We start from the raw sequence: 22,268 nt of genomic DNA, 5'->3' as shown, positions 1-22,268 counted from the left end.
CCGGCAGCCTCATCCCTGTTTTAAAACAGCCTTGAGTTTTAAAACGCCAGACAATCTCTGTCAATGCTAATAGACATCGCTGTTCCATATCTATAAACACTTGATAGATTTTTTTGTTTTTAAATAAAGGTTCTGGTTCTTTTATTTCACAGGATGACAAGAATAACCTTTCTTTCTTTTTTACAAGCATTCCTAAACATTTAAGAAGGTCTATCATCTGAAAGGCCATACTTCAAAAATAGGGAAAAAATAGGTTGCCTGCGTTACAAACGGATCTTTTAACTTGCAAAATAGTTCAGTGGAATTTTTTTTTTTTAATGAAAACTTCTTTTGTGTGTTCCTCGATCAATTAATATTTGGATGAGAAGAAAACTTCAATTAAATTTAATCCAACAAATCTTTATTGGTTATCTACTTACAGTGTTATTAAATATAAAGTTATAGGGTTTCCCTGGTGGTGCAGTGGTTGGGAATCTGCCTGCCAAGGCAGGGGACACGGGTTCGAGCCCTGGGCTGGGAAGATCCCACGTGCTGTGGAGCAACTAAGCCTGTGCGCCACAACTACTGAGCCTGCGCTCTAGAGCCCCCGAGCCACAACTACTGAGCCTGCGTGCCACAACTACTGAAGCCCGCATGCCTAGAGCCCGTGCTCCGCAACAAGAGAAGCCACCGCAATGAGAAGCCTGTGCACTGCAACGGAGACCCAATGCAGCCAAAAATAATAGATAAATAAATAAATAAAGTTATAATATTAAGATTCCATTCCAGGGGAAGAAATAAAAAGGAACTAAAAAAAAAACCCCTTGAAATTGTAATTTTTCAATGGAAATATAATTTGAGTCACAAATATTTGACAGCGTTATCTTTTTAATGATACACTGGGTTAAATTCTGGAATATTCATGCAAATGATTTTATCACATTAAGTTTGATGATTTCCCTAGCACACATAAAATCCTCCAATGGCTTCCCATAGACCTCAGGATAAAATTCAAATCTGGTCCCTGAGTACTGATCCAGGTGTGTCTCCACCTATGCGGTCCTTTCCCAACCTACAGTCCAACAGGAGGGTGTTTAAAGTTCCAAAATCCACTGTCTTCTCTCAAGCCACTGTGCCTTTTCATGTGTTGACAGACACCACTGCCATCACACAGTACTTAATTGACAGAACCTTGCACAGTGCCTGGGTTGAGGGAGTGCTTAATAATATTGCTGATGAACTGAATGAACCAAATGTAGACCCACTAAATCTTTTGCAGAGCAAAGACTCTGTTTCATTTATTCTTCTAACCTGGGGAGAACAGTATTTATCTGTCATTTGTTCTAGAGTCAGGGTATTAAAGTGAAAAGAATACTCTCTAGGGTTTGGGAAATTTCAGCTTTCACCCTTGTTAGTCGGCTAACCTTAGACTAATGTTTTACCCTGTCTCGGTTCCTGACACAGTGAGGAACTTGGCTGAACCATCGCAGTCTCTTTTTGCTCTAACGTCAATGGTCTTTACCTTCCTCATTCATTTTCTTGATGGAATGTAGTCCGCTCCCCAGTCCCCTGCCCAAAGCCTTTTTTTATATTTCCTTTTGTAAGACACTGCATATGCGCTAATATCCAGTAACCTGTGTAACTATCCACGGGAATGTAGCTCAAAACACAGCCGCTGTTTTAGCCAAGGCTAAAAGGTAAACACAGATGGGCAATAGAGCAGCTCAGAAAATCAACCACTTTATTCATTAGGCCACCTGGTCATCCTTTACAGTGTCTTTTTGTACAGTCATTAGGAAAAGACACATTAGAAGCTGTTAATTCACAGCTGAATTTGCTGGCCCAAGGTCTCCTTCCTGAAAGGTCGGACACTGATAAGTTACCAAGCATTTTTGAGGAGAATGCTGTTGATACCATGCACGGCCTCTTGGACCCTCATGATCTAAGATGTGCACATTGATATTTGGGGGTAACTTGAAATGATTACAGTTTTTTCTACAGCTGTCTTGTTTTCATCTTGCTAAGCTCTCTCTAGTATGGCTAATAATCTCATTACCAATAGATGCTAAAAAATGCAACTCAGCAGTGTAAGAAGTTACACCCAGTGAGCACCTCACTTGCACCCCTTCCTTCTGCAGCTTCTTCTGAACTTAATATCCATGAATCTTCTTGTTCCCTTTTCATCACAGCTACTTCATATGCTTGAAACCGCCCAATAACGCCCCAGGACAGTCCCCACTCTTAGGTTCTCCACCTCTTGGTTGATCCCCCAAGATTCCTTGAGTGCAATTTACCAGCTGCTCTGCCCACCTGCATCCCCACTGGGGAGGGCTCAGGCAGACTCCTCTCCTGGGGGCTGCGCAGCCTGCCAACTCCCAGCCAGTTCTCCCGTCCAACTTCTCCACCCCATGAAAACTCAGGCCAAGCCCATTTCTGGGCTGAATCAAGAAATTCAGAAATTCCATACCAAGTGGCAGTAGCATGGGACGGCAGAGCAGAGGATAAGAACAGAACCATCTCTCATCAGGAGATTCCAATAGGACTTTTCAAGGCACGGAACCTGTGAGAACGCTTTCCTGGTTGTCTGTCTGTCATTTTCTTTTTCCCTAACCCTTTCAATGAGACTTCGATATTTTTTTTCTCCAAGGGTGAAAAAAATTACAGTTGAATGTTCACTTCCTGTTTAACTTGTGATGGAAAAAAACCAGTAAGCTGTGCAAATTTAACTATGGATAAAAATAGCTCTGCTATCTTAAAGTCAGTAAGTGAACATAAAAAGCTCTTTGTGATCTCAGGATGTCCGTAACCTGGCATCTGTCACCATCCCTCTGTCCTCATCCAGAGGCGAGGCATTCAGAACAAGGATTCCACGCTTAATGGCACCTTGAGAGTAAGTGCTCCCAGGTGCCCATCAAACCTGTCACTCTGAACAGCTGTCGCTAAGTGACGACTTGTCCCTCCACCCTCCGTCGCTTTTTGCATAAACAGGTCTGCAGCACTGTGCCAGGAGAGCCTTCCAGGGCTAGATGTGCAATGTCCCATACATAAGAACAGCGAGCCGCCCTCACCTGGCTTTGCTGTGCCCGTTCCAACATTCCTCTTCGTTGGACGTGCCTGCCGTCACACTCTCGTCCTTGCAGATGGTGTAGGGCAATGCCGACCAGACCTTTTTAGAGAGCTTCAGTTTCTCTTTTATGTCTGTGACCTGATCAAGAAAGCAAGGAAAGAGAGTGAACATTCTTCCCAGGCGTCGTCCGTTTCTACACAAGGATGCAACTCAGGGGAAGGTTAGAGAGGCTGCTATAGGACTAGCACAGACTCTCCATCAGCTTTAAGAGAGACACCATCCTGCAGGATTTGTTGCCCAGGAAAGCCTCACTTCTTCCTTTCTCCATCTCCCTCTAGATTCCAGCAGAGAGTTCTCAGGTAATTGGCTCCTGGTTTTCCATCTTTTCTGTCCTCCCATCCTTTGAAGTAAAAACTTCTGAAGCATCTCAACAGGCTTCAGGTCTCTCTCCAGCTGGGAGAAATAGGTGTTCTCTATTGCAAACACCTTCAATATATTCTTTAGGATTCATATGCCTGGATGTCAGATAAATGCACCTAAAGGACGCACGAAGAGATACAGCACTTTCCCCAAAGGTCTACTTGTTTCTGCAAGAAATGAATGTTGTTACTAATTCAGCTGCTGGTAACCCCTGCACTGGACCAAGTGACAAGCCCACACAGCACACTCTTGGACGATGAACAGCAACCCAAATCCACTTAAAAATCTCTAGCAGCAGAGAGAAGAGTCATTACAAATACAAGCAAGTGTAAAATCCACAGCCCTGTGGATGGATGGCCGGGAGGAGCTTAGTACCAGCATCTTTAGTGCTTTCAGTCTCAGCACTGACTTTTCGTCTGTGGAAAAGGTAGAGAGAGAGATTCAGTACAATTTTGGCTCCATAATTAGAATCTAGTTTCATGCAGTCACGACCCTTATTTCCTATTCTTTCTACATGAACATTGGGAAAATCTGTGGATGGTTGAAATGCCTCTGTTATAGGTTGAATTATGTCCCCCTAACATTTGTATGCTGAAGCCCTAACCCTCAGTACTTCAAGAATAAAACCTTATTTGGAGATGGGGTCTTTACAGAGGTAAGGAAGTTAAAATGAGGTCATTAGAGTGGTCCTAATCCAATATGACTGGTGTCCTTATAAAAAGGGGAAATTTGTACACAGAGATATGCATAGAGGTAAGACAATGTGAAGAGACACAGGAAGAAAACATTCATCTACAGGCCAAGGAGAGAAACCTGGAAAAAATCCTTTCCTCACAGCCCTCAAAATCAACCAATCCTGCTGACACATTGATTTTGGACTTCTAGCCTCCAGAACTGTGGGACAATAAATTTCTGTGGTTTAAGCTGCCCACACCTCATTATGACAGCCCTAGCAAAGCTATACAGCATCCTAGAAGGGAGGACCACTGACACTTGTAATCAGTGGCTTCTGGAAACAAAGTATTCTGTGTTTACTGTGGATGGAGTACAGATGTGAGAAAAAATCCCAAAGATCTGTTGTCAGGTTTAAGAGGAAACACAAAGAAATAAAAGATCTCTGATCTTTCATGTTGTCCCCAGTCATATTTCTTTGTAGTTCCAGAATTGTACAGTTTTTGTGTGTGTGTGTGTGTATTGCTGCTTTTTTTAATTGAAAAAAGCCCATGATTCTTTAGGACGTGATACAAGATTATTTTCCAGTCAGACAGTCAGATCATAATTTCTACAATTCTATAATAACCATAAATTCCAAAGGTTCCTGTTCTTCCCACCCCAATTCACTTTTGGCACCTATATGTGAAATGTCACTTCTGAAAAATGGGGAAAAAATATGCTAAGGACTAGGCTTTTACCACAGTCCTCCTTTCCTGATGAAAAATGTTCTGATTGCTGAATTTTGAATATTGATACAAGAAAGATGAATAATATCTTATCCATAAAAATCTTTTTCTAACTAGATGGTTGTCTCAGGAACAAAGTTATATTAGAAACAGCAGCCAATTCTCAGAAGGAAAGGAGCAATGGCTTCTCTTATCCTTCTGCACTTCTTCTAAATTTAGAATTTACTGAGCAATTCTACGAGCGGTAGCAGGGAGTCTGGCATAGGCTCTGGCTTCATGATTTTAGAACACACAGAATTGTACAGTTTTTGGCCTTTGCTTATTTGTGATTCTGATGATGACAGAGATTTCAGTCATGGGAAGTATCTGTTCACCAGTAAGTACTGAAGACGACCAGAATGCTGAATCCAAGAACCTGGTACACATCCTTCAATAGTGTGATGTTACTTTTGTTTCAGAGCATAAAAAAATCCACAAGTAATGACCTTCCAAGGAGTAGCTTACAATCAGCAAATGTTTAGGGTAGCTTAAAAACTACACTCTCGGGCTTCCCTGGTGGCGCAGTGGTTGAGAGTCTGCCTGCCAATGCAGGGGACACGGGTTCGAGCCCTGGTCTGGGAGGATCCCACATGCCGTGGAGCAACTAGGCCCGTGAGCCACAACTACTGAGCCTGCGCGTCTGGAGCCTGTGCTCCGCAACAAGAGAGGCCGCGATAGTGAGAGGCCCACGCACCGCGATGAAGAGTGGCCCCCGCTCGCTGCAACTGGAGAAAGCCCTCGCACAGAAACGAAGACCCAACACAGCCAAAAATAAATAAATAAATAAGTTTAAAAAAAAAAAAAGAAAAGAGCCTCTTACTCTACCTTTAAAAAAAAAAACAACTACACTCTCTGATTTCCCCCATTTGTGCTGACTTTGGTCCACAGGCTTCCCCCTGGCTCTCCTTCCAGCCAATCTGACTGGCTAAGGGGGCTGTGATGATGCCAGTTGTTTTCTGCTCACAATTCCTAGCACAGATGTGGGTACATATCATTACGGTTTTTTAAAAAATTTTTGTTTTAACGATATGTGGCCATTTCTATCCAGCCATAGATGGATAGACATTCTCTGTTTAACAATTATTCAAAAACCTTCAAACCCCCGAAACACCAACTAAGAAATGTTGAAAGCATGATAGAAAAACCACCATTCTGCAGCCGTCTCATAGTAATAATTGATCTCAGTAAGTATCATCAATAGATGCTGTTGTGGGTTGAACTGTGTCCGCCCCAAAAGATGCTGGATCCTGCCCACCAGTACCTGTGAATGTGACCTTGACCTTATTTGGAAATAGAGTCTTTGCAGATGATCAAGTTAAAATGGGGTCATTAGGGTGGGCCCTAATCCAGTATGACTTTGTCCTTATTAAAAGGGGAGATTTAGCCACAGACAGACAGACAGACAGACAGACACACACACACACACACACACACAGAGGGAGGACATCACGTGAAGAGGAAGGCGGAGATTGGGGCGATGCAGATACAAGCCAAGGAACACCAGAGATGGCCAGCAAGCCACCGGAAGCCAGGGGACAGGCCTGGGACCGACTCTCCCTCACAGCCTCAGAAGGAAACAGCCCTGCTGACACTTGGATCTCAGACTTCCAGCCTCCAGACTGTGAGAAATTAAATTTCTATTGTTGTAAGCCACCCGGTTGGTGGTTACACAGCCCTAGCAAACCAGTACAAGTGCAAAATAATATTGGGTAAAAGTTTAATGGGGAACAGGATATGTATACAATCCCAAAGCATTCCCCACAGATGACATTATTACAAAAGGACGACTGTCATCATTCTACGGTGCAGAAACTTGGCAGGCCCTACCTTAACCAAGTGATCAAAGTAACGGGACAGACTGACATCGGGTACCTCCTGATGTGATGGGACAAGAAGGACCTATCACTTATGCAGTGAAAATTCATAACCTGAATCCAATCATGAGGACACATTAGACAACCCCCAACTGAGGGATGTTTTACAAAACAACTGGCCTCTATTCCTCAAAAATGTCAGTCATAAAAGGTAAAGAAAAGCTGAAGAGTTCATCTAGATTAAGAAGAATAAGAGACATGACGTCCAAATGCAGTGGACGGTTCTGGATGGGGCACTAGATTGGAAAAATAATTGCCAGGAAGGGTATTATTGAGATAGTTGGCAAAATTTGAACACTGACTCTGTATTAGATAATATTGTATCAGTGTTAAATTTCCTGAACATGAACTCATATTGTGATAACACAGGAGAATGTCATGTTCTTAGGAGATACACACTGGAGTATTTAGAACTAAAGAGTTATGATTTCCACAACTTATTCTAGAATGGTTCAAGAATAATAATAAGAATAAAAACACAGATATATAGAGCAAGAGAGAGTGAGAAAGCAAATGTAAGAAAATTTTAATAACTGGTGAATCTAGATGGAGGTATAAAATTTTTTCAGAAATTGCAATTTTTCAGTAAGTTTGAATTTTTTAAAAAATAAAACGTGTCAAAAATAAAATCCTTCACATTTGGTTTGTTCAGTAGGGTGTCACTTCAATGTCTCTAACCTCTAACCTGGACTACCTACTTAGGCCACTCAACCTTACTGCTCTAAACACAAACCCCAGAGGCAGAAATAGGTATTACATATTCATCGCTAGTCCAGAAAATGATGACCAGCTTCAGGATGGAAATACTGTAAGCTTTATTCTGTCTCATAATAAATACACCAAGAATGAGTCTTCACCTGTCTGCTTTTTTTCATATAGAAATCCCACCTTTATGCTGTGGGAATCTGAACCAAATATATATATTTTGAGACAGAGAAAGTAAAATTGCATGACATCCCACAGATATCTCCTCTTTTAATATTTGCCAAATTGAACAGCGTATATTATGCTGTTCTTTCTTTAAATCAAACTCAAGTATTGCATCTTTCATGGTGCATTCTCTGGCCCCCTGGTTAAGTTTGGATGGAACTTTCTGTGTTCCACAGGGGACCCTGTTCATGATTCTGAGTACTGATGGCTCTGATCCCTTATAATTGGCTTACTTTTCTGACTCTCTCTTAGACCACATGCATCTTGAGGGCTGGGACAGGGTTCTAATTTGTCTTTATCCTCAGTGCTTAGAAGGGGTTGGGTGACCAACCACCCCATTTTGCCCGGGACATAGGAGAATCTAGGACACTGAATTTTCAGCCCCAAACCGCAAAGTCCCGGGCAAACCGAGATGAGTTAGACACACAGGTCTCAGCACACAGTAGGTGTTCAATAAATGTTGGTTGAGAAAATGGGTTTCATTGCCCTAGTATATTACAAAGTCATAGACCTTATGGCTAACACAAAATAGTTGGGGGGAGGCGTCACACACTGTGGGCTCTTATCTCAAAAGGGTGGGGAGGCGCTGAGGGTTCTCCCAGGAGTTGTATCTGGCTTAGTGAGGGGTGAGGGTCCCTTCTGACCATTCACTACAGCACATTTTATAATCAGGTCACGTTCACTCTGGCATTTCAGAAGCCAGGCATTTTCATTGTGCAACTGAAGGCGATAACGGCAAAGGCGCAGTGAGAGACGCAAATGCTGTTTTAACATTCTGCACCAAAACGTCATCCAATTCACTTCCAGGCTGGGGTGGTGAGGCAGACAGCTGAAATAAATGGACACTATTAGCCACTGGAGAGGAATATGCCTTTGATTCTAAAGACTAGCTGAATGATTGCACTTTGTTTTCTGGTATCAAGAAAGTTTTTCAATTCTCACACCGTTCAGAAGTACATTTTCATTTTCTTTTCTTTTTCTTTTTGAATAATAATGTAACTTACTTTGCTGTAGCTCTAGATCTGAGTTGTTTTTTTTTTCTTCCTGGAGACTTAAGTGTACACAATAGTGTGCTAAGTTTTATGTTAGCAAGCATTCTTGGTAGCAATATATTACTGACGTGAGAGTGAGCCCTAATTCATTAATAATACAAACTTGATGGGAACAAAGACCTGGGATCAGATGTGGAATTTACAACTTCTTTTCCCTGCTTCCCAAATGAGCAATTCTAGGACAGATTAACTCTCTCCAATACTTGCAAATTATATTTCCCATTTTTCCAGTGTTACATTGGAGTACTGTACTATTGGTAATACCTGTGTACTAAATAGTTTTCATCTATGCTATCGACAGATTGTGAAAGTTAAACAACAATTTCTGTTATGCCATAGGAATCTGATCCAAATAGATACTGTTGGGATCCACAGGGAAAATGTGAGCCCTCTTAGAGAACTTATTGGGACTTGATTCTGATTTCTGACCATTTCAACCACTGGCTTCAGTAAAGGCAGACACTCTCAGTTTAAAGCCTGTCAAGGGTCCTGAATACTTGACTATAGAAAAACAGTGGTACCATTTTCATACCCACCCTACAGAATTGTACAATTACATAAAAGAGGGAGGCAGCTGACAAAGTGGAAGGGTTGCTGAAAACAAAGGGATTAGCAAAACCAAAGAGCATAAAGAAAGATGGTCCAAACACTGTCGTCTGATAACTTCAGTTAAGAAGTAATCTTGGGGCTTCCCTGGTGGCGCAGTGGTTGAGAATCTGCCTGCCAATGCAGGGGACACGGGTTCGAGCCCTGGTCTGGGAAGATCCCACATGCCGCGGAGCAACTAGGCCCGTGAGGCACAATTACTGAGCCTGCGTGTCTGGAGCCTGTGCTCCACAACAAGAGAGGCCACGATAATGAGAGGCCCGCGCACCGCGATGAAGAGTGGCCCCCACTCGCCGCAACTAGAGAAAGCCCTCGCACAGAAACGAAGACCCAACACAGCCAAAAATAATAAATAAATAAATAAATAAAAAATAAAAAAAAAGAAAAACAAAACAAAACAACTGCCATTAACTCAATAATGCTTTCAGATGAAGTTGTATTTAAAAAAAAAAAAAAAGAAGAAGTAATCTTGCCCCAAATATTTAACCTGAATCTTATCAGGCTTCTGACTTAACAACTTCCAGTTTACAGGAAATATTAGGGATAGAGGTATAAACTAAGTAACACCATAAATAAATGATCAGACACATCCAGTGTGTGGGATATTATATAAGACAACTGGCCTTGACTCTTCAAAAGAAGAGGAAGAAAAAGAAAGGAAGACTGTTGTAAATGAAAATAAAAACAAAAACAAAACTCTAAAAGCATAACAACCAAATGCGATGTGAAGACCTTAACTGAATCCTGGATGTGGAGGTGGGTACTGAGGGTTAAGAGAGAGTTTTGAGATAATTGAGGAATTTTGAATATAATATAGGTAGTAGATGATGTTACTGAATTCCTGTTAATATTCTTAAGTGTAATCATGGTATTGTGGTTGTGTAGGAGACTATCCTTGCTTTTAGAAGATTCACAAGGAGGTATTCAGAAACAGTGTTATTTTGTCTTAGACTTACTTGAAAGTAGCAAGAAAGTCAACCATGATTGAATCTACACAAAGAATACATGGATGTTAACTTTATTATTTTCCCAACTATTTCGGTGTCATTTGAAAAAGTTAAAAATAACAGAAAGTTGGGAAAAGAAATAAGACTTTATTGTCAGGGCACATGGTGTTTAAGAGCCTTGCTGCATTCAGCCTAGGGCAGTAACTGACTCAAAACAATTGAGGGCTAACTGGGAGATTTCATTGAGCTAAGGCACTTACATTCGATCTTCAAAACTCTGTGCTAAAGTATTACTCCCTGCTTGCAACTGGGAAATGGGGGTTTAGAGAAGTGAAAAAAAATGGCGACAGATCTAGTAAATGGCAGAGATGAAATTCAAATTCAAATGTAGACTTCAGAATTGTTACTCTTAACCACTAGGCTTGATAGGGATGTTGTCTATAGCTATGGTCTCCAACTTGTGTGTGTTGGTTTGGTGGTGGGGTGGTGCGCACGTCCTTAGGGGTGGGTAAGATGATTCAGTGTGATTCAAGACAAAAACATTAGAACTTCTATTTCTATTTTTTAAAAATAAAAATATAAGGGGAATTAAGCCTTCTTAATATTTCATCTATCTACCGATTGATGTGCCTTCAATCAGTCCTTGTAGCAGTGGCCATTTCTCAATTATCCCATGGGAAGAGTGAGAGTAGACATTGGGAAAAGGCTTGAAATGGCACCTTCCTCTCCCCTCATTAGCTGGCTCCTGGGGTATTGAAATCTATCCCAGTTCATAAGTGCTGGTTAAATGCATTTATGGGCTAGATTATGTAGTTTTAACTAATTCATTAAATGGGCCAGTGACTTAAAAGGACTTCTGCAAAGAAACTTTGGATTTCTTTCTTTTCAAACAGTGCAAGCACAAGTGAACAACAGTAAAATGGCAGGTATGATACTTCCCTCACTCTTGATACATCTGCCACGTTACAGAGTAAAAATAATAAAGGTTCTGTATTTTATCTCACTCTTCAAAAGTTTCTATTTTTTTGCATACATCTCACAAGGTACAGAGTATATTAGTTCAGCAGTGCTTATATATAATTTATGCAAAAATAGTTATAAATATACTGGGTGTCTATGATTCTGAGTTTTTGCTGATAGAAATGTGAGATCAAAAAAAAATTGGAGCTTGCTAGTCTATAGCACAGGGACTGACACAATATATTTTGAATCACTGACTTAGCAAGCAAAAACATTTAGTGAAATCAGTTTAATGAGATAGGGAAGTGTATTATAATTTAGAAAAAGTTCCAATACATTGGTTAAATAAGAAAAAAGGCTTTCGTTGCTAGCATTCATCCATTAAACACTTCATATATGCCTTCTGTAAGTCAGGTTTTCTGCTACCCCGTGGGGATACAAACATGGCTGGTACATAGTTATTGCTCTTGAAGGGTTCCTAGCATCCCTGGCTAGAGGCGGGTAATCAGACACAGAGCAAATAGGATAGTCATGGATAAGCAAAGGGCTCTGGGGGCACTGACATCAATTTGTCCTGAAATTTCCTTTCTGAGGAAAACCATTCCCTCCCAAGCAAATAAAGCTTTGCTGATATTTGCTTTTGGGAGGCTGCTGAACTCTGCCATGGGGACTATTAGGAAGCTGGGAAATTAGTCATTTCTATCCGGAGGGAGAAAAGCAAAAAAATGTATCATGTCCTCCCACGTTTTCACCTCCAACGATGGGCTGATTTTATCCACGTGCAAGTCATCGCTTTTAGCCACCGCTCTGGTCTTTAGCTCCTCCTTTTGCTAAGGTGCATCTGTGCTTTCCTGACTCCAGGGGAATATCTGCTCCACGGTGGAGATTTGCTAAACAGCGCTGTGCATGTCCTGGGTCTTTAAGGAATATTTGTGCAATGAATAAATACATGTACAGTATTGCCAATTATCTGCTAAGGGAAGTAAGATTTCAAAAATGATCGATTATCTGTCAGCAGCTGCCTTTTGGACTTTCCTTTGGAGAGGAAGGAAGACATGGGCACATTCTGTCAGACTTTCTGAAAAAAAGTGCTTTCCCCTGACCTGATTACCCCCGAGCCAGAGGGAGATCTCAGATGATACCTCCAATCCTCTAAGTAGGATTCTAGTCTCCTGCCTTCTTGAATGTCATTCCAGGTGTAATTTACACAGGTAAGATGGAAGAACCTTGGAGATCTCAGAGGCAATCTGGGCTTGGGGGAAAAAACCATGAGGATTTAACTAAAAATGGAATGACTCCCATCTTAGACAGCCTTTACAATCCTTATAAAGACATACCGTTTCCAGTAGCTTCCCTTTGGTTTTCTAAGCAAGTGACCTGTTAAATTTTGACTGGGAGTGTTTTTGAACTTTGTTATTACCTTTGGTTCTATATGGATTCTTTGATGGGGCATATTTGATCTCTTCCAAGAGACTTTGCCCATGGCTGTCTATCTACTACCTGAGGCCCATCTACCCTGGACCTTTTCTATCCTCTGGATCTTGCCTGTGAAGTGTGAGCTGTCAGAAGACCCCCTGCTGTCTTCCCTCAATCATATCGAGACCAGAATTCACTTCACTGGATACCTGTGGTGTGTACCTGGCCGGATGCCCTATCTGCTCACAACTTCAGAAAGATTCCAGTGTACCTATGTCATCTGTATGGAAACATAATGTAACTGGATGTAAATAATATATACCATATCTTTAGAAAAAAGATGGTAAATATTTAAAGGGCTGTACACTAAATAATACAAGTTGAGGGGGTGAAAAAAAACAATGTGCATATTTTATAGGCTGAACGTCATTTGTTAGCTTTGGAAAACAATCTGTTTCAAGAAATAAAGGCAGCCTTTATTAAAAAATGGTACATGATACCATTTTTTCAACCTGAGAGTTTAATAATCTGGTTTCAGAGACGGTGACCTCATCTGGCTTTACTCTAGAGAAGAATGCTCTTTTCTTATAGCACCAAGTCATTCAACTCATGGTGTCAACCTGTATTGGAATTCAAGCCGTGTATCCACCTCCAGTGCTCAAACGATGGTCTGCATGCACGTGTTCACGACTCCTCACTTGACAATACATCCAGATCGTCTGGAATAGAGTATTTAAAGTTCCAGTGTCTCAGAGGGAATGCTAATTTCTCTAATGGGGCCAAATACCTGTGAATACAATCTTCCTAATATTCTTAAGGAAGTGGGGTTACTGATGCCCTTTAGTTCAACGAAGAGGCTGAAGACACATGACATGCTTAATCTACTTGTTCAATTTATGTTGAAGCTTGAACTCAAGTCCATTCTTCTGATACGGCTTTTAGCATCCTATTCACGAGAACATCAATTTTCCATTTGTTCTGAGTCTGTGAAACTCTTTGGTGTTATTTTTCAGGTCTCAGATTGTCCCTGTCTATCGTGTAATGTTTTGGTAGGTTCTGGAATGCTTGCAGAAATCACCTGTGACACCTGTTTTTTCTGGAAGCTTCTAAATAGGTCTTGGGGATGACACAGCAGGGTCCTGTTACATGCAGTTTATCAGTGAACCCAAAGCAGACTTTGGCTACACAACACTGTCACCCAGCACTCTGCTGAGGGCTTGGGTCACAAGACAATCTAAAACCAGCCTTGCATTCTGGGCTTTCTCAGATATTCCCAGGGAATTCAACAACACGTTCTTATCTGTTACCACGTGACATAGTCTCCCTATTGTGGATTGGTGCTTTTCACATTACTTGCCAAGGACATAAACACATATGCGTTTTGTAGGAAAAACTAAGAGGGATGAAAAAACTGGTAGGAAGTGAGAATCGTTGAAGGTTCAAAAAGACACTGCTTAGTTTTGTCAAGTTTCTCCGGGGATTGGGAATTGGATAAAAAATTTGAAAGTCTGCACCATCCCCTCTGGCTTCAGGTTTAGAGTTTCTCGGCTAGAGGATGACACTATATTAAAGGCATGACCTTGAAAAGACAGATGGAGCTTTTTTCTGGCAAAACACTGGTCCTCAAAGTGGAATAAACATGGGAAACACTTTCTTCCTCTGCTGTTCAGGTCAGATTTTTGCGGCAGATCTTAAGAAAACAACAGCGAAGTTTCAAATCTTCACGCTCATACCTAATGTCCTGATTGTGCCTCATTCCTGAATGGTATTATAACTTAGGCAAGAAAGGGTAGTACGCGTTCTACACATCCTTGAGAGATGGCACAGTTTGACATTGAACTAATCTCGAACTCAAGAGTGAAAAGAAAAAAGCAGGAAGACGTTTGGTCCGCGGAAATGCATGCGATCAAAGTATTACTTTGCACAGTGGGTACCTAAATTGTGGCACTATTTACTTCTCAAGACTGAAAATAGAAAGAACTTCAAGAAGTGGTTTTTATCACTGAATCACGGAAAATAGAGGCTCAGCAGAGCTCTCATGGCCCAACACTTCTAGAGCATTGATACTCATTTAGACTCAGTTTAAATGTTTCCAATGACAGATATCAATGCTAATATGAAGAGCACTTGGGATTTGCTGCCTGACCCAAAGCAAGTCACTGCCCATCTCCGAGCATTTCCGGGGGTTTTCACGGACAAGGCTTGACTACGAAGCATAAGCATGTTCTTTCTCCTCCTCCTGTGACTGGCATTGAGATGGAGCTCCCAACTTTCCCTCTTGCTTTGCTTTGTTCCTTTGCAATCTATGTGGATTCTGTTTTTTTCTGCCCATCACCTGGTAAAGTCTCCTTTTGATTCATTTCTGACCTTAGGTCTGTCCAACCTTTGCTCTCTCACTCTCTGCTCCCAGCTTTTGAGACCAGCTCTGTCTTCCTTGATTGCTACCTTTGGTCTCTATTGCTTCTCAGGCATTATTTTGGCAGTGTAGGTGCAGACATCCCATGGAGCTTTCCCTGATCTAGAGCATGAATTGTGACAAGTGCCGATTCTAAATTAGGTTATTAGACATGTGGTCTTTATGATGATGAATAGGAAGATCTCAGAGGCATGCTCAAATGAAGAGAAAGAATTCAGTATTTCTAGCAGTTATAAAGCAGTTTGGATAAAGACTGACCTCTGCTCCCACCATCATTTATTCTATCACTATTGAATGAAAACTTTTGGAAGTTCTTTGTGGCTCAAAAAGCAGATTTCCCTCACTTTCCCTCAATTTTCTGATATAGCCAACAAGATCATGGCAGTGGCTTGGATTGATCCCTTTGTATGGGACTAACCTGGAAATTAACACTAATTCAGGAAAGTGCCAGAAAAAGCTTATATATTTAATAGCCCAATTTTGCCAACATGAAAAAAGCTTGAAGTTCTGAAAATCCAGTCTTGCTGAAAAAATTCTGATTCTTTGCCAACTATTACTTCAAGTGTGCGATCTCTCCATAGGATCTTTGACGATACTCAGAAAATCCATATAGAGTCTCTAACTCTACCTGTGATTGAGATACTGCAGTGATTCTGTTAAGCTCATAACCACCTGAAGTTACTCTTAAAATGTTGAATTTTCATCTTCAGGGAATGAAATCCAGGGCATTACAAGTATGTCTGCTAATTAAAAAAGGGAGAGGAGGCATGGCAAACATTCAAGTTGAGGATTCCTGAATATTTTAGGATCCATCATTTAATTCTAAATGTGTGGGGCTGTATTCTTTCACACCAAAGCTGAGAAACAGGTGTGTATTCTGGTCTTTTGCTCTGAAGCCACTACAGATATTTGGAACTTACCAAGGAATGAGAAATATCCTTTTGCTTATGCAAGATTGGTGTAATTGAGCAGGACCTTCTTAAGTAAGATATTACAAACATGATTCCATCCAACAGCAAGAGGACCCACAAAGATGTATACACAAAGTAATTTAGGTGAAGCATAGAAAAATATTCAGCAAGTGGTGGGTGGAAATCAGATTTCTCTAAATTCTAAAACCATTTAGGGTAGAGATGGGTTGACCTAAATCTCTTATGGAATAGGCAACAAAAAGCATACAAATCTCTTTTGGGCATGTGTGATTTGATTTATACTTAACTATGTAGACTTGTACTTCGTGGTGAACAATAAATGCTATTTTTGCATCTATTGTGTTATATTCATGATAGAACACAATGTTCTGCCTTTTCCTTCACGGATTGATTGGGAACTGATTCTAGTTTAATTGCCAGTGATTTAGGCCTAAGGGAATTTGAGGAACAACAGAATGAGATACTAATAAATGCAACCAAGAATGTCAATCACAGGACCCAAGGATGTCCATTAACTCTAACTCAGACCTGTAGTCTATACACTGGGAAGAGAAGAACATGATAAGTGGATAATTCCTTCTGTGGGTCTTAACTTCAACATCTCTTCTCTAGGGCTGGCCTTGACCCCCAGGGCCACTTAGGATCTCCCCTGTATGTTCGCACAGGGATGCCTCTGGTTTTTCCTGTCATAACGATTTCCCCATTCATTGGGACTGTGGATCTTCCCTCCCAGATTGCAGGTGACATCAGGGCAGGACCTCTGTCATTTATGTTCAGCACATCCTAGGAGATGAGTGTCCCATCTGGCACAACACCTGGTTTATGGCAGCACTCAATAGACAGCCAGTGGATAAATAAACGAATGAATAAATGTAGTAGAATAGGCAGAGGGCAAATCTAAATTCTGAGTCTCCAAATTAAATTGTAAATGAAATTTGAATTGTAGATCTCCTTACTTGCAAAATAAATTGTTGTCTTAGGGAGGGGCATCTCTTATAAAACTCCCTACTTTATGGAGAAATGGTTGTGTAGGGTCTACTTATGGGTAGTTGCTTCAATTAAAGACACACACACACACACACACACACACACACGCATATCAGTTTAGTGTCTACAATGTACTGGGCACACAGTCACATATAAGATGGTCTTGCCTTCAGGGAAATTACTACCCAGTGAGAGAACAGACTTACACATAAATAAGCATAATAAATTGCTCACAGGTTTCAGGGCTGTAGGGCACGAGAAGTCAAGTCAATGTTTTACTGTTGAGGAGGAGGTGGCATCGAGGGAGGCTTCAAGGAAGAGGTGGCAGTTGAACTGAGCCTTAAAGGAGGAGTAGCACCTACAGGTAGAAGGGTTGGGAAGATCTCTTTTTGGCAGAGGGGCCCTGAGTGGTAAAAGTTCATAGATGTGAAGGCTCTTCATTACGGGAGAGAAGCAGATGTGCCCGGAGTGTGGAGATGTGTTTGCTTTAACTGTAACTTTGGCAAAGTCGCATCATTTCCCTACAATTTGGTTTCAAAATGGGGAAACTACTGCCTTTCCCTGCCCCCTGCTAACTGTCTTCTTAAAGACTTAATAATGCTCAATAAGTTAATATATTGCGAGGGGACTTGGAGCTGGAAGTTCTTAATGAGTAGAAACGTCACCATGGGGACAGATGGCACAGGGGGACGAAAGTGCGCTCTTTCTGGGAAATCAAGTTCTTACTCCTGGGAGGTAAATTACCTTTTCCTGGGAGCCATCTGGTTACCTTAAAGATCCAATTTACCCCATGGGGGCACCGAGGAGGGGTGCCATTTACTCCCCTTATGATTAGACTCCAGTGACATCATAGTACTTGACTTTCACCTTTACATCTTAACCATCCAATAACCTAGACCGATTCCCTTGGTCTCCTCCAAGTGGCAAAGATGTCAGAGCTCCCTTTTTTAGCTCTAGTGGGAGAGGAACAATCTTTTAAAATAGCAGAATGTCCATTCTGGGCAAGGAAACAATGAACGTCTAAAGCAGCAACATCCAATAGAAATACGATGTGAGCCACAAATGTAATTTAAAATTTTCTAGGAGCCATATTAAAAAAAGTAAAGTGAAGATAATTTTAGGAATATATTCTGTTTGACCCAAGCCATCCAAACCAACATATAATGAATATGAAACATTTTAATTAGATAGTTTACATTCCTTTTTGTATTAAGTCATCAAAATCTGGTGTGTGTTTTATGCTTACAGCCCATCTCAGTTCAGGCTACTGACCTCTCCAGTGCTCAATGGCCACGTGAGGCTGCTGGCTGCCATGCTGAGAACATAGGTCTAAGGTCCTTCCCGGGCACATCGCGGAGTGGGGGCCAGTGACGTGGGGGGGGGGAGCTGAGTTGTTTGAATGAGTTGAAGGCAGGCTGTTAGCTGAACATTAGAGGGTTCAGTATGTCTTTCTGAATTCTTTGGGTAGGTGGTACTTTCAATCAACAGAACTCATTTTCATCCCTTTTCTTTGGTGCCATTCTCCTGCCCTCCACTGCATCCCCCTGATCAACTGCCCAAAGTGTACCCACCAGGAAAGAACTGGATTGAAATTAGGTTACATTTGAAGTCTGGTTGGGATCCAGAGTTTCCCTAGAATTGCTTCCATTTATATAAATGGGAACATGTTGCATTTAGTTTTGTGACATCTGCCAATATTTTGTCTATGTGGCAGAGATTTTTTCGGCTTACATTTATATATTTTTATGGAAGTATAACAATCATCCAGAAAAGTATACAAATCATATACATACGAACAGATCGATGAATTTCTACCAAGATACTCATGGAACAAGCCACCAGATATGTGGTAGTTTTAAAAAAGGAAAATATGTTAAAAGTTTTTCTTGGATCCCATTCCCCACAAGATTCATTCTCTTGAAAATTAATTGCATCAAGTCATTGATATGCAGGGATTACAGGTTACCGAAGAGCAGAGAGTTTCTTATTGATGTACTGTAATTTTGAGATTATAATGTGTATCCATTTTAAAGACAAAGGACTGTCAAAAAAGTTGATACAAAAGAAATTAAGTTCAAGGCAGCCCGACACCATTCCACCTTTTCTTTCAAGAAGTCCAGCCTCACCTGTAGGCATTTAGAGACAGCCTTTCACCATGGCCACCAGATGGCAGTGCTGTCCAATCTTTCTGCCCCTTCCAGCACTTCCCACGTTCTTTTTCCCAGAGAATAAAATTGTAGATTGTTCCACTGCATATAAAACTGACAACCCTGTTATTTTAAACTTGAAACTGACAGGCTGTTATTTTAATGAGGTCTGCCAGAGCCAAGGTTAACCAAAGCTTTATTTCCCTACAAAATGTTAAGGCCATAGTTCTAAAAGGGGGCTGTGAAATTTTATGTTATTGATACTTTCTCTGACTGTACCAGTTTTAAGATATTTTTTGACAAGTAAAGCTACATGACAAATATAGACATGTGTTTATATGTATAGTCAAATCTGTATTAAAATTTGTTCAAATTTCACCCAATAGGTCCTTTTGCTCTGTTACATTCTGTGAAAAATTTAAAAAAAGAAATCCTTTCCACAGTTATCCATTTCTGCCTATTTTGAAGCAAAAGTATGTATTTTTAGCACTTCGACTTTTTAGCTTAATGAGTCAAAGGAAAATTTAAGGCTATGTTAATCTCATTAATATTCCAAAATGAAATCAAGTGTAGAATCTGATTCTTTATTTCCGCAAAAAAAAAGCTTAGGTCCAGAACAGTAAAACTTAAAAAGGATTTTCTTTTTATAATAGGTACTTCTACAATGTGTGATGATTAATGGAATTATAATTTGTTTCCTTTCACTTAAATGCCTTTTTATGTTGATCAAGGAAGTATTTAAAGTCAGTCGCTAACTGTTCCCATATTAAAAACTTTAGCAACCACCTTTTTTCAAGTGATTTTGCTAACATTTTTTGCACCTCTTTAATCTGCTCCACAAAATCGTTTTTAACAATTAACACATCTTCTTGTCTGAAGTTATGAACACAGATCCTGCAAGTACTCAATCCAGTTCTACATTTACAGAATGTATTTGAATGAACATTGCCATCAGCGACTCTTGTGATTGGCCAAAGGCCTATCCACAAAGAGGCAAACTCAGTAAGAGCCTTGATGTCGGAAAGTGGGCCTCAAGCGAATGAATTCACGTTCAGTCATTATTCGTTGGTGGCAACTTCAATTCAATTCACGAACATTTAACGCCAGCCTACTATGTAGAAAGACAAGCCTTACAAAACCCAGTAAGGAACTGTGCCTTCAGGAGCAGCTATATAATTTGCGGACGACAGCGCAAAATGTGAATGTGGGGTTCCTTGTTAAAAAACTATGAAGAATTTCAATCTGGCCAGAGCAGAGCATTAAATCAAGTGTGGGCTGTTCTAAATGTGTGCCCTGTACAGCTACTCAGGTGGTACACCCAACAAAGCTGGCCCTGCTGGCCCTCACGGAGCTGCAGTTTAGTGGGTGTTCACTGATATATACACCCAGGAGATGAGACAGATGCCGACAGTAATCATAACAGCATTGATGGCTACCAACCTATGAGACATCCAGCAATAAGATCCATGTTACCTCCAATCTGCATAAAAATGGTGAGAGGGAGTTAATGGTGCCCTCACTTTACAGACTGAGAACTGCAGCTCTCTTGTGACCCTTTCATTTAGGGAGATGTCATTAAGTGCTTGTATGTGGCAGACATCATGTTAAACTCACCACTCACACCTCATTGTTTAATCCTCCCAACGCCACTTGAACAATTAGGACCCTGAGGCTGTACGAGGTCAAATCACGTGGCCTTAATCACATAGCACAAGTAGCGGGGCCTGGTTTTGAACCTTGAGAGTCGGGGCTCCAGAGCCTGCAGTCTTAAATTAGCCGTTACAACAGAACTGGCCCCCGGGCACACTTCAACTCATTCTAAAAGCAGTGTGTCCTGATGGTAGGTCTCACTCATTTCAAAAAAGGATGGAAAATATTTCTGGGGAGGGGACGGCACAGTGCTCTGGAAATCTTTGTGTTCCCTCCAAATTATTGGCCCGTGCTAATTTTCTAGACCTTCTCCAATACTGCTATGACTCTTTTTCTAACACCACTATGTTTTTCTTTTTAGTTGTACACTCATGTTCACAGCACAATACCTTAGAGGTAGAAACAACACATGAATGAATAAAATGTGGCATGTGCAACAGTGGAATATTATTCAGTCTTAAAGAAATGAAATTCTGATACATGCTAGAACATGGATAAACCTTGATGACATGCTAAGTGAAATATGCCTTCATAGTGTCTGGCCTTACATTTAGGTCTTTAATCCATTTTGTTTATTTTTGTTTATGGTGTTAGGAAGTGTTCTACTTTCATTCTTTTACATGTAGCTGTCCAGTTTTCCCAGCACCACTTATTGAAGAGGCTATCTTTTCTCCATTGTATATTCTTGCCTCCTTTATCAAAGATAAGGTGACCATATGTGTGTGGGTTTATCTCTGGGCTTTCTATCCTGTTCCATTGGTCTATATTTCTGTTTTTGTGCCAGTACCATACTGTCTTGATTACTGTAGCTTTGTAGTATAGTGTGAAGTCAGGTAGCCTGATTCCTCCAGCTCCGTTTTTCTTTCTCAAGATTGCTCTGGCTGTTTGGGATCTTTTGTGTTTCCATACAAACTGTGAAATTTTTTGTTCTAGTTCTGTGAAAAATGCCATTGGTAGCTTGATAGGGATTGCATTGAATCTGTAGATTGCTTTGGTTAGTAGAGTCATTTTCACAATATTGATTCTTCCAATCCAAGAACATGGTATATCTCTCCATCTGTTGGTATCATCTTTAATTTCTTTCATCAGTGTCTCATAGTTTTCTGCATACAGGTCTTTTGTCTCCTTAGGTAGGTTTATTCCTAGGTATTTTATTCTTTTTGTTGCAATGGTAAATGGGAGTGTTTCCTTAATTTCTCTTTCAAATATTTCATCATTAGTGTATAGGAATGCAAGAGATTTCTGTGCATTAATTTTGTATCCTGCTACTTTACCAAATTCATTGATTAGCTCTAGTAGTTTTCTGGCAGCATCTTTAGGATTCTCTATGTATAGTATCTTGTCATCTGCAAACAGTGACAGTTTTACTTCTTCTTTTCTGATTTGGATTCCTTTTATTTCTTTTTCTTCTCTGATTGCTGTGCCTAAAACTTCCAAAACTAAGCT

The 22,268-nt window shown here is 40.7% G+C and overlaps 1 protein-coding gene across 2 annotated transcripts in view; it reads right to left on the bottom strand.

Moving 5' to 3' along the window:
• GPC6 (glypican 6) overlaps nt 1-22,268 on the bottom strand; it is a 1,058,679-nt gene that overhangs the window by 15,346 nt on the left and 1,021,065 nt on the right. For both annotated transcript variants that reach the window (XM_036832071.1, XM_036832072.1), the window contains exon 7: nt 3,048-3,184. In XM_036832071.1, coding sequence (XP_036687966.1) covers nt 3,048-3,184 — 137 coding nt within the window. The remainder of the gene's footprint in view (nt 1-3,047; nt 3,185-22,268) is intronic.

This window comes from Balaenoptera musculus, chromosome 18 (assembly GCF_009873245.2).
Source record: "Balaenoptera musculus isolate JJ_BM4_2016_0621 chromosome 18, mBalMus1.pri.v3, whole genome shotgun sequence".
NCBI classification, from domain to species: domain Eukaryota; kingdom Metazoa; phylum Chordata; class Mammalia; order Artiodactyla; family Balaenopteridae; genus Balaenoptera; species Balaenoptera musculus.
Note: the sequence above shows the minus strand (reverse complement) of the source record. Positions and strands in the feature narration are given on the sequence as shown.